Source organism: Meriones unguiculatus, chromosome 3 (assembly GCF_030254825.1).
Source record: "Meriones unguiculatus strain TT.TT164.6M chromosome 3, Bangor_MerUng_6.1, whole genome shotgun sequence".
NCBI classification, from domain to species: domain Eukaryota; kingdom Metazoa; phylum Chordata; class Mammalia; order Rodentia; family Muridae; genus Meriones; species Meriones unguiculatus.
Genome location: NC_083351.1, coordinates 47,079,562 through 47,092,618, shown reverse-complemented (window position 1 = coordinate 47,092,618; position 13,057 = coordinate 47,079,562). Strand labels below are relative to the sequence as shown.

Sequence of the window (13,057 nt, the reverse complement as noted above, 5' to 3'; positions counted from 1 at the left end):
GAGCCGGTTCAAAGAGCACAAAAGGCAAACCCATTCTGGTAAAAGGGATGGAAACTGGTCTCTTACTTCCGAAGCTTGGGGGAAGGAGTGATTTTCTTTTACTTCTGCGAAGAGGAGCCAAGAATCCAGCCGGGGGGGGGGGTTGAAATGAGGATATCTGTTCCTGGGTATCTCTTTTAATTAGGATGAGTTGCAGCTAGGTGCCACATACAATTGTTAATATCTTCGGTAAAACAGAATTTTCTCTTTCATGTAAGGAAATATAGAAGCCTACAATCCAGAACTGTCATGAAATAGTCTCTGGTCTTAGGGACCCCGGGGACAGATCTTCTGCTCCTGCGTAATTCTTAGCTTGTAATTTAGTGATCCCAAGTAGCTGCTAGAACCCTGCTCATTAGCTTCCTATTCCAGATGGCAAGAAAGACAAAGTGGAGAGAAAATGCTGACTGCCTGCTTCTTAACGACACTACTCAGATAACTAACAATTCTAGTTCCTTAGTCATGTGGTCACACGCAGCTGTAAAAAAGTCTGGGAAGGATGACCTTTCAGCTAAAGAAGCCACAGTATATCCACTTCAAACGTAATTATTATATTAAGAAGGTGGAGAGAATGGATTGGGGAAGTATATTTATTAAATAGAAACTGCTCAACACCCCCCCCACACACACACACAAACACACACATTTAGTGACCTAGAGTCTGGCTGTTCAGGGACTGGTGGGGCAACTCTATTCCAAATTGTCACTCAGGGACCCATGTTCCTTCCATCTTGTTGCTCTACTACCTGTTAAGACCTTGTCTTCATCTATGTAATAGAAGATTGGTGGTTTGTATGTCTTTGTTCAAGATGGGGGAGAAGGGTGCTGGAGAGATGGCTCAGCGGGTAAAGCACTTGCCACACAAATGTGAGGTACCTGAGTTCAGAGCGTCAGAACCCAAGCTAGGTGCAGTAGCTCAGGTAATCCAGTGCTGCTGTGGAAAGATGGGAAATAGGGTCCATAGAATCACTGGAAACTTGCGGGCCAGCAGCAGCAACAAGAGCACCATCTCTAGGTGAAAGTACAGAACTGACACCTGAAGTTGTCCTCTGATCTCCACATGCATATGTCATGTGTGGCATATGCCCATCCACATCACATGCACGCGCACGCACACACACACACACACACACACACACACACACGTGCACACAGGAAAGAAAAAGAGAAGTTTGGAATTTGAATGTTCAGACTAAAAGTCTGAACAGCCTTACTGATTGAGCTTCCCACACTCTGAGAAAAAGAAGTTTCAAATAAGTAATTATCTTTTTGGCTGCTTGTGTAAATCACCTCTTCTCATAGTCTGTGGCAATTACAAGTGTAATCAAGTAACGACCTAGCTGCAAGGGAGGCCAGGCAGCCCTGAACCCAGGAAGAAGGAGCAAATGGTGGGAAAACAACAAGCTAAACAGAATCTATCACTCTGGGGAAAGGTAAGCATTGCTAAGCATATTTTTCTGAAAAAGCAAATAGTGCATATTTATTTTATACATAACCAGCCTATACTTCCAAATGACTTAGAGGTAGCATGTGAGCACATATATTCTCACTGAACTTATGAAGAACAGGCCAGACTCTCTAGGTCCGTTTTCATACATGGAGAGAATGAACTGCCGATTGTGTAATCTGGCTTTATGAAGACCAACGTCAGGTGGACAGTAGGTACCTACAAAAACTTTACAGTCACTCTGGCAAGCAGGTTTTCATCCCAGAACACGTATGTTGCCAACAACAAGAGGACATAAAACATTGGATCATAGGTAACTACTCTATTCTGGGGGTTCTTTGAGGGGAAAAAAGAACAAGAAATGGCGTGCTGCCTTAGTGTTAGACCTTAAGCGAAGCCTTCTGTTAGCGTCTCCCCGTCAGCTGGCCAGGATAGAGGATCATGTGTCTGAGGATGGCAGTAGCTGCCTTCCCTTTGACTAATAAGGGAAAGAACCATATGTGGCTGCTTATCTTTAAAGCATAATGATATGACTATTTGCAAAACATTCGAATCAATGAGCAGCTCACCACTGAGCTCAAGACCAGTTTTTCCTGTTGTAGGGAAGAGCAGGGTAAAACGCAGAGAGGACAGAAGCATGGTAGGCCATCTTTCCCCAGCCCGTGTCCTTCCCGTGTCAGTCAGTATGTAAATATGTAGCGTATCCCTCTGAGTCTGGAGGTTCTTTAAGCCACCAATGCATGTGTGGTTCTTCCTGTGTCCTCTGTAAACATAGCCTTCCAAGAACAGTTATTGGAGCTATCTTCAAAGTTTTCTTTGTTTATTTGTGTCTGTGTGTGTGCTCTTATTCACATATGAGGAGGCTATAAGACAATCTTGGGTATTGTTTCTCAGACACTATCTACCTCTCCTTCCTTCCTTCCTTCCTTCCTTCATTTCTCTCTTTCTTTTTCTTTTTCTTTTTTTTTTTTTTGAGACCAGGCCTCTCACTGGCCTGGAGCTTATCATCCCAGAGAGCTCAGGGAATCTGACTGTATCTGTCTTCTTTGCACTGGAATTACAAACACATATCACCAACAAGCTCAGATTGTTCATGTGAGTTCTAGGGACAGAGCTCAAGTCCTCACAGGCCCTTCACTGGTGGAGTCTCCCCAGCCTACTAAGTCCCCAATGCATGCCAGACAACTTTTTAAAGTGCTTTGCTGACATTAATTTCCATCTGTGCAGTTCCTGTGAATTAGATACTGTTTTCTCCCATACTTTAAGAATTAAGGGAACTGGCTCCTTCTTCCTCCTCCTCTTTTTTTTTTTTTTGGCTAAAATTCACACAGCTGGAAAGTAGCAGGGAACTGTTGGATCTGTGGGTTGACTCTGGAGTAGGTGGTGCAAGGCATCAAGCTTGCTTGAGTGTAGGGTTCATGTGGACAAGTGCTAGGAAATGGCCTTCAACAGGTAGGAGCGAGGATTTTTATGAAGGCACTTGAGATGAGGGTTTTCGCAGTGATATGATGCTGTAATTCTTGAGACGAAGCTGAATGGTATAACCAGCCATTCTGTGACTCAAACATCACAGAATGGAGGGCTAAATGAATACCTGAAGGCTCTGATCCAACCAGGTAATTAGAAGCAATAAATAGCAAAGCAAAAGCCATTAACCACTCAGTAGAGTATGGCAAAATGGGCTCAAGGGATTGCAGAAAAAGGACTCACAGTCCACAGATTAGATGAGAACGGAACCACAGATGAAGCCATAGAAGCTCGGACAACTGAGAGTGACCAGCAGCGGTGCTCAGTGACAGTGAGCTAGTTAGCGTGTGAGTGGCTGTGGGTTCAGCCTCCAACACTGCAAAAACAAATAAGAAGTAAATAAATAAAAATAACACTCAGGAGACAGAGGCAGGCAGATCTCTGTGAGTTCGAGGCCAGCCTAGTCTACAAAATGAGTCCAGGACAACCAGGGCTACTATACAGAGAAACACCTTCTCAGAAAACCAAAAACAAACAAACAAAAAATAAAAACAAATGAGTGATAAAGCCAACTTCTTATAGAATTATCTGACAGGCAGAAAGGATAAATTAGAAATTAGAAGAAGAAAAATGTTTCTGTAACTAGTTTCTAAGACAATTGTTTTTACTTGCTGAACCACCTTCCTAGCCTCGCCTTGTTTTTTTTTTTTTTTTTGGTTTTTTTGTTTTTTATTCTGAAATCTTTATTAAGGCAGCATGATAGAGATGGGCCAGCAGCCCAAACCTTGTGGCCTGAGGAAAGGCCTGTGTCCATGGGGCCTGCCCTCTCTCCAGAAAGCTCAGTTACCTCCGCAGCACCCATCCCCACTCAAACCCTCTCTGCTGGAAAATGAGGTGGAGGGCTAAGGAGAGGAAGGCATGACCCCATCCCAGGCTTAGGCAGCTCCTGGGCCACAAAGCGCTAGCAGAAGGGAGGGAAAGAGCAACCACCAGGGTTACCACCACTTGTGGGGTACAGGCCTCACTGTACCCTCTTACAGTTGTATTCAACCCATAAATTAAAATGACTATCAGCACCCCTCAAGATCCCTCAATCACAGAAGCCAAGCAGGAAGCAAAGCAACAATTTGTGGGTTCTTGCTCTTCTGACCAAGGCCTAGTCTGTTCCCTCTAAGAGCAGCTGGGAGTATGGGGTTACACAGCAGCCATCTAGCTTGGCCCTTCATGCATGTCTGTCAGGATGCTTGAAGAACCTGAAACTAAATGCAATGACCCTAGGAGGGACAACACCTTTGGAAGGTACTGGGGTGTTTTGGCAACTGAGAAGACTGGAGCCTCAGACAGAGGAGGGACTCAAAAAGGAATGCTGGTGCATGGTTTTTTACCTGTTTTGAATTTCTTTGACCAGCATGGCCCCAAACAGCCAAGCTGGTCAAGTGGGAAGGAAGAGGAGCTGACTGGCCAGCCAGCCCCTTAGTGCATACTGTGGGGATAGGTAGGACCTGGTCCCTTGGGCTTTGTGAGGGGAAGAAGAGACCCCCTCAGGCTTCAGACACAGCGTGGATTGTTCCTACAGGCAGGGAGATGGTGGCAGTGGCCCCTCCTCTGCTCAGCAGCCACCTGAGGGGGCCTGTCCCAAGCTACAGGTGGATGGCAGTGACATCTGTGGGAGTGCTGGTCTGACTGGGCCCCTGGCTGCTAGAGCCCCGGGGGGCTTTGGGCACTGGGCTGGGGGCTTGTCTGGGCAGCTTCCCTGAGGCTCTCCTTGAGCGCAGCTGCAGCTTCGATCTGCTCCTGGCAAGCAGGCAGTCCACTTCAGTGACTGTGATTCCTGCCAGAAATTTGCAGACATAGAGAAGGCACCTGGGCCTTGCACTGTAGCCCCAATGCTGCCTGTTCACCTTGGTTTTTAAGACAGGTTTTCTCACATAGGGACATGGGACCCTGTAGAGGAATTTTAATTCAGAACATGGCTGCTCTGGCAAGAGATTACATCCAAAGACCTTCTAGGTCTATGTGATCTGGCTGGAATACAAACTTGCCTTTAATTCAGGAGACAGAGGCACGTAGATCTGAGTTCAAGGCCAGCCTGGTATAGAGCAAGTATCAGATAAAGAAAAGTTTAGGTCCAGGCAGGGTGGTACATACCTTTAATCCCAAACAATGAAGGTGAAGTTAATTTGTAAAAGAAAGCACCCATGTTTGAAAGTGATGTCTAATTGAGTGGCAGGAAAAGTGATACATCAGAGAAAGACTTGACAAAATAGAATATTCCCAACTCTCACGAGAAGAGAGAAGAAAGAGAAGCTACTTAGGGGCAATGCAGATAGAGAAAGAGAGACGGAGAGAGGGAGAAGGAGAGAGGAGGCAATTTTATTGGGGGAGTTTTACAGAGAGGGGTTGAATGAAAGAAAATGACACAAGGGAAGACTGAAGGAGCCAGAGAATGAGAAGAAGCCAGGTGATTAGAGCAGATTGATGTAGTTAGTTTGAGGCCAAGCAGAGCAATTCAGGGGCCAAGAGAGAAGCCAGATTGAACAAATTTTCTGGGAAAGGAGTTTGAGCCAGAACAGCTGACCTGAACCAGCCAGCTTTGAGCCAAAAGGTGAGCTTATTAAAAAGTCTCAGAGGTAGAAAACATTCTAGGCCTAGGTTAGATTGTACAGAGACTAGAAGCTTCCAGGACTATGCCTAGGTTAGCAGACAGAGGCAGGAAGGCTCTGAGACAACAATTGAAGCAGGTGAATTAAAGTTCCTTTTACAGGACTCATCAGTCAGGCAAGCTGGCTGGCCAGCAAGCTACAGGCATCTTCCTGTCCACATCTTCTCAAGGCTGGGATTACAAGCATACACCGCCACACCAGGTTTATAACATGGATGCTGGGGATCAAACTCAGAGCCTCAGGCATGGGTGGCAAGCACTTTACTCACAGGGCCCTTTCCCCAACTCCTCACTTAGGTTTTTATTTTGGAGAAAATTAGTATCAGAATAGGAAGTGGGGGCAAAAGAATAAGCTAAACAGAAAAGTTATGTAAATGAGGAAATGGACGTGGCTAACTAAAAGAAGCAAGTGAGCTATATCTGGGTGGTTCAACCTATATATCTCAAGACTGAGGAAGGCAGGTCAGGATACACAAGGAGACAGAAATCAGGGAAGGTGAAAGAAGTACATGAAAATTCTGTAAGAAGAGGTTTTGGTTTGTTTGCTTGTTTGGAAAATAGCAAGTGGAGAAACTGGAACTGTTGCTCACTGTTAATGAGCATGTAAAATGTTACAGCTACAGCTCTTTGGAAAATGACTCCGCAGCACCTCGAAAAGTAAAACGTAGAGTTACCATATAATATGGCAATTGTATTCTAAGGGAATTGAAGGTATAACCACAAAAAAACCCTTCTGAACAGCTGCATGATTCACAATAGTTCCAAAGTAGGAACAACCCAAATGCCTACCAACTGATGAGCAGATGAACACATGGTCTGTCCATACCACAGGGTGGATTCTGTCATAAAGAGGAATAAAGTTTTAATGTATGTTGCATGGCAGATGAAACTTGAAAACCTTTTGCTAAATGAAAGAAAATGGACACCAAAGGCCACATGATACCACAGACAGGAAGTGTACAGAATAGGCAAATCCCTAGAAGCAGAACATAAATTAAAGGATGCCGGGGCCATGCAGAGGGGACCACGGTGTGCCTGCTGACCGGCACTGGCTTCTTGGTGGACATTTCTAGGATTTTGCACCATTTGGAAATGTGGACATGAGGGCTGCATGACCTTGTGGAGGTGGAAAAGCACTGATCTGTACACTTTAAGATGGTGAGTTGTATGGTGGGTCACAGTTCAATAACAGTGGGAGCAGATAAAGCCAATTAATAAGAATCTGGCTTCTCTATTACTTGGGAAGCTGAGGCAGGAGGTTTGCAAATTTGAAGTCAGACTGGGATTCATATCAAGACCTTATCCAAGCAAAGAAAGAAAAAAACAAAACACAAAAAAAAAAAAACTAACTAAAGAATTAGAAAACCTGAATAAAAGAAACTGAGTCACATGGGCTGGGTGGGGCAGGGGTAGTAGTGGGTTTGTGGCTCAGTAGGTAAAGTGCTTGCCTAGCCTGTGGGAGGGGAAGGCAGGGAATCCCTGGAGCAAGTTGGTTGTCTGGACTGGGTGCAATGAGAGAGCCTGCCTCACTACAGACAGTGGAGACAATCCAGGAAGACACCTGAGGTCAGCCTCTGACCTCCCCATGTACAGTTGTTACACACACACACACAACACCATACCACATAAGAAAAAAAAAAAAGAAGGAAGAAATCCAGTCACCCAAAAATAAATCTTCCAACTAAGAAAGCTGTGAGCTCAGCTCTACCAAATACTCAAGAGAGAGACAGCGCTCACTCTATATAGACATTTTTAAACTTTAAAAATGTGTGTTGCTGGAGGGATGGCTCAGGCCCCTGGCTGCTCCTCCAGAAGACCTGGGTTCAATTCTCAGTACCTACATGGTGGCCCACAACTATCTGTAACTCCAGACCTAGGCAATCCAATGCCCAATTCTTGCCTCCATGGGCGTTGCATGCACATGGTATATAGACATGCATTTGGACAGAACACCCTTATATTAACCCTTAGATAAAAAGGTTAATTTTTAAAATTAATAATGTGTGTTTGCATGATGTGGGTGTAGAGGGTGTGCACATGGTTGCCATGGTGCATGGGTGGAGGTCAGAGGACAATCTATAGAGTCCTTTTCTCTCCTTCCACTTTTACATGGGTTATGAGCACCAAATTCAGGTTATACAAAAACACCTTTACTCACTGAGCCATCTCCCCAGTGCCCTGAACATAATTCACAGGACAGAGACAGATAAAATAACACAAACTCATTTGATGTAACAATGTAACTCTGTTCATGTGCCAGACAGACTCGATAGGAAAGAGACATTTCAGCTGAATTTTGATTATGCACATAAACATATACTGATTGTACAAATACATTGGAAGAAGCAAAAAACAAAGTGGAGTTTTAGGCAAAGATCAGTTTTAAGGGAATTTAGGTAATGACAAAATCTGACAGGATCTAATTGGAGATGGAACAGGAAGGACAAATAATGTCACACACCGATTAAAGAGACAATAAATCAGGGACCTGACACATAAGCGTCCAGGGCTGAGGATGTGGATCAGTGGTAGACCACTTCCTCAGCATGAGTGAGGCTCTGGGCTCATTACTCAGGGCTGCAAAAATAACTACTATACATATTTTTGTGTATTACATATGTATATACATATATCTATAATAACACATCATCACGTTTCCAAATATATGGAGCAGTAACCTATGATTATATTAATTATATATTATAAGCATATTAATAATAGATATTGGTGAATAAATTAAATATGTAGATAAATAAATATCAAAACAATGTATCATTCAAAATCTGTACACTACCCTTAGCATTAAAAATCAAAATTTAAAAATAAAAGTTACATATTGCTTGACTTATATAAATAATAACATTATCCAAATGGGTATATACTCACAACACCGTAGGAAGATCCTCTAAAATTTGTCATGAATTAGATTATAGCAAGTCACTGAGTTACAAAGAGTCTGCCTCATATGTACAGATGTCTTCTGATTACAGTAAGACAAAATCTGAAGTTAGGGAAAGCATGGGAGGAGTTACTGGGAATGTTGTTCAGTGGCAGAGTGTTCAACTGCCATATTCAAGACTCTCCATCTGATTCCCCAGCCCTAAAAACCAAGGGAGACAGAGAGACAGAGATAGAGACAGAGAGGATTGTAGGGGAAAATATCAATTAACAAACTGACCAAAGAGCTAAAGGAAATCATAAAGGTAATTATGATAGCCTTCTATTGAACTATCAAAATGTTGTATGTCAAAATATTGCCACTAGGGCTGGCACAGCAGGTAAAGGCACCTGCCACCAAGCTTGAGACCCTGAGTTTGATCCTAAAAACTGACTCCCAGAAGTTGTCCTCTGACCTCCACAGGAGGATGGGGGCAGGTATGTGTTCAGGCACTTCTTTACAGCATGCTATAACATGGTTCTAAAGTATGTTCACAGGATTTATGCAGCTATTCCCAGAGTCATGGTTAGAACACTTTGGTCATCCTGAAAAGAAGCCATATTTCCCCAGAGCCAATACCACACAGGCATTTCCTGTTTCCCCTGTCTCAGCGCTTGGCAACCATGAAGCCTTTGGTCTCTATAATCGTCTCCTGTGGACATTTCACGTACAGAGGATGATACCTTACATGGCCTCTGTTGTTTTTGTTACTTAGTTGGGTGGTTTAGGAAAGCTTTTAGAAAATTAAAGTAGCTTAGCAACCATAACTCTTCCTCAACAGAAACAGTGAGCCAGAGAGTGTGAAAAACACAAAAAGATACAGTTTAAAATGGCAACAGAACTCTACAGTGTCGATTTTATCTATGTAGTGAAAAAATGAACTATTAAAGGGTATAAAGTATGTGAATAAACAGATAAACCATGATCTTGGAAAGAATAATCTGATTTTTATAAATATACCAATTTGCCATCTACTCACAATTCATCTCAAATTTAAGACAATCCCAGACAGCAGTCCAGTACAATTCTTTAAGGGAACTTCACACATGACATCTATACTTTGCATGGAAGAGTCTCACGGATTGGTGGGATAGTTTTGTCTTGCTGGGTAATTAAGACACATTTGAAAGCTGAGTAATTAAAATAACACGGCCCTAGCTTACAAACCAAAACAGAAAAATCTAGAAATAGACCCAGGCTCATAAAAGAACTGACGAATTGGAAAGGAGTTATCATAAATTACTAGAGAAAGCATGAGTTGTTTCAAAAATTATGTTGAGAAAAAAAAATTAATTCAACTTAAGTAGAGCAGAGGCAGAGGGGGGGGGGGGAGGGGATCGCTGTGAGTTCCGGGCTCGTTTGGGTCTGCCTGCAGAGGGAGTTTCAGGTCAGCCAAGGACTCACAGTGAGACTCCTGTCTTAAAAAACAAAGCAAAAAGAAACCCAAACAAATCAATATAAGTAGAAAAATACCATTGATTTCTCACCTCCCATAAGATTATGAGTAAATTCCCAGTGGGTCAAAGCTCTTTCTGGACTACTACCGCAACGCTAAGTAGAAGTGAGCCAACTGTCTCAGGCGGATGCCGTACAAAATGATCCTGCCAGACCCCGAAAAGCACAAACCAAAAGCAGAGAGATTCTTAGCTGAGCCTCATCAAAATCAATGTCTAAAAAAAGTCTAAAAACCAACAATCTTATGAAATATATACAATCTTCTATGAAAAAGTTAAGGAAACAAAGGTTACAGAAATCGACATCACAGAAGAGTGAACCCCAGCGCTTAATACAGCTATGAAGAGACATTTGTGTCTATCGGTGCTTAGGGAAATCCAAATTAAAATAATAATGATATCATGTGGAGCTGGGACGTGGAGAAACTGGGGCAGTCAATCGGATGGTACCCAGGGGACCGCAAACCAGCTTTGTCTGGAGTAACGATCTGCTCAAGCTTTGCGTAGAGAGGCAGCCTGGCCATGCTTCTCCTGGGTGACAAAATGAAAACCTCCTAGAAAAAAAACCACAGGGAACAGGTGAAGCCATTTATGCCTCCGCAATCGGAGTACGCTGTCTTCGCTGTATCTACCAGAAACAGCTTCAGGCCTGAAGACTTGTTATCGTCGTGGTTTCAACCTACCTTGGTGGAGTACATGGTGGGCAGCTCAACTCACGGCGTCCGTACCAAGTCACAGAGGCCGGTCACATCACAGCAGACACAGAGAGCAGGGAGGGCTCTTCCAAGGCCTGTTCCTGGTGACCTCCTTCTGCCAGCTAGACCTCACCTCCTGGAAGGATAGCCACCAAAACAGTGCCGCCAGCACGGACCAAGTGTTCAAAGATAACAACCCGTGGGGACATTCAAATTCAAGCCACCGCAGGAAGCAATGTACTCGTCCTAATCTGGGAGGGCGGTTAAGCAAAGGTATTTCTCTGCATCTTAGCTCCTCGCACAAACCCAGGCGTTCTCTAGGGGTTTGGGAGGAGGGGCGGTGATGAGTAAAGACGCATCTCTCTCAAGCAGTGGCTCTCAACCTTCCGAATGCCCTTCGATTATTCCTCGTGTTGTAAGGACCCCCAACTATCAAACTATTTCCACTGCTACCTCATCACTGTAATTTTGCGACTGCTATGAACTGTGATAGAAGTATCTGTTTTCTGATGGTCCTAAGTGACCGCTGTAAAAGGGTTGTTCAACCCCTAAAGGAGTTGTGACCCACAGGTGGAGAACTGCTCTTCTAGAGTGTCTTTTCCAGGAACGAGGGATAAAGTCCCAATTGTCTGTGTGTTTTGGACAGCTTACAAAGCAATAATTAATTATTGATCATATTATTATAATCTAGAATGAGATCTGGCGCCCTCTTCTGGTGTGTAGGTGCACATGCAGGCACAACGTTGCATACACAATAAATAAATAAAACTTCTTAAAAAATGATCCAGGGATGATAATGACAACTGCTATTTATTGAACTGAAAAATCTATCATAAGCCAATGTTATTCTAGATGCTGGGAATAACTAAGGATTCTATGATTGAAAAGTGGAAGAGGGACTCTGGCGGGTGGTGCTCAGTGATAGATTTTTTTCCCCCAGTTTTTGTGAGGTTCTGAGTTTAATACTACACAAGCACACACACAATACTCATGTGAATGCGCACACAAGCAGGGACACACAGAGAAATCAAAGGAAGAAGGTGCAGAACTTGAGTCAGAAGACTGAAGAAATGTCACTACGAGAAGCCTAATAAGGAAATAAGCCTATAAGGAAATAGTCATTGCCTTTCTGGATAAATATTCTGGAGGAAAAAAAAAAATGCCTCGGGAACTTCAGTGACAAATAAGAGCAAGGACACAAATGAAGATACTTAATATAAACTGTAGCATTGAAAAGCTGCTCAATAAAAAAAATAAATTAAAGAAATAAAAAGCCTGTTAAAAGCAGGATGTGGCTTATAGTAGTGAAAATAATGTAGGTTTTAGTACAAAATAGGGTAAGACTAGAATAAAGCATTTGACCCAGTTACTTAGGGGTGACAAAAAGAGGGCAGTGTTTGATCCAGTGCTCAAGCTCTGGCGTGGCAGAGACGGGTAGACGTGTGCCGGGGAGGCATAGCACGGAGTCATTTGTGGAAAGTATAAAGCTAACAAAAGTAAACAAAACCTCACTGAAGAGGAGCACTACAAACAAAAAAGACATGCTTTACAGTGCCTGGGTATAGCTGTGGACACTTGCATTTCATCATTTGACTGTCAGTTACTCAGTGTCCACTGCTAAGCCTCATGCTGGGCAGAGAACACAGGACGAGGCATGTATGGCTCCTGCATACACGGAGCAAACACCCTCAGTGAAAATGATTTTCCTCATCAACCGGAGGCCTCTGCCACCTTACTCTCCAGTTGCTTAAACACGTTTTAATCTCAGATGGACAATGCTAGAAACCATGTGTGGTAAGGTAAGCATATAGGTACGTGGCAGTCCAGAAAGATGGAATGGAAACATCGTTTTATATATAAGTGGAATCATCCTACTATCAAGTGAAAAGCTGGGCCTTTGTCATCTTTCTTCCTGAATGTGGGTACTGTTTTAAAGTTGAGATTTTTCTAACTCCTAGAGGAACAGTGGTGAGTCAATAGTTTGTAGAATGAGCTCCCTACTCAAGGTCCTACTCATGAAGGGGATATTCCTACTTCATCCAAGAACTTTGTTAAGTTCCTAAACATTGCTAGCAAATGATGATAGAAATAGGCAGTGCATTTTCTAGAATTCTCGTTGTAAAGATTGTTACTGGACTTTTCTGACCATTATTTATTTACGCTTCACAGGCTACCCTTTCCCCACTGCTCCTCCTGTGGACCCATTTGCCAAAATCAAGGTGGAAGACTGCGGAAGAACTAAGGGATGCTTCAGGTAGGTAAATCTGCGAGTCTGATCATTAAGGCTCAGAAATGACCTCGCAAGATTGTATTTGAACCAACATTCATTGCTATGTGGGCACATGCGTCTGTCCT

At 43.3% G+C, this 13,057-nt stretch overlaps 1 protein-coding gene across 1 annotated transcript in view; it reads left to right on the top strand.

Moving 5' to 3' along the window:
* Window positions 1–13,057, top strand: part of Frrs1l (ferric chelate reductase 1 like) — a 32,414-nt gene that overhangs the window by 994 nt on the left and 18,363 nt on the right. The window contains exon 2 of the mRNA XM_021628053.2: window positions 12,872–12,956. Within this exon, the coding sequence (XP_021483728.1) occupies window positions 12,872–12,956 (85 nt within the window). The remainder of the gene's footprint in view (window positions 1–12,871; window positions 12,957–13,057) is intronic.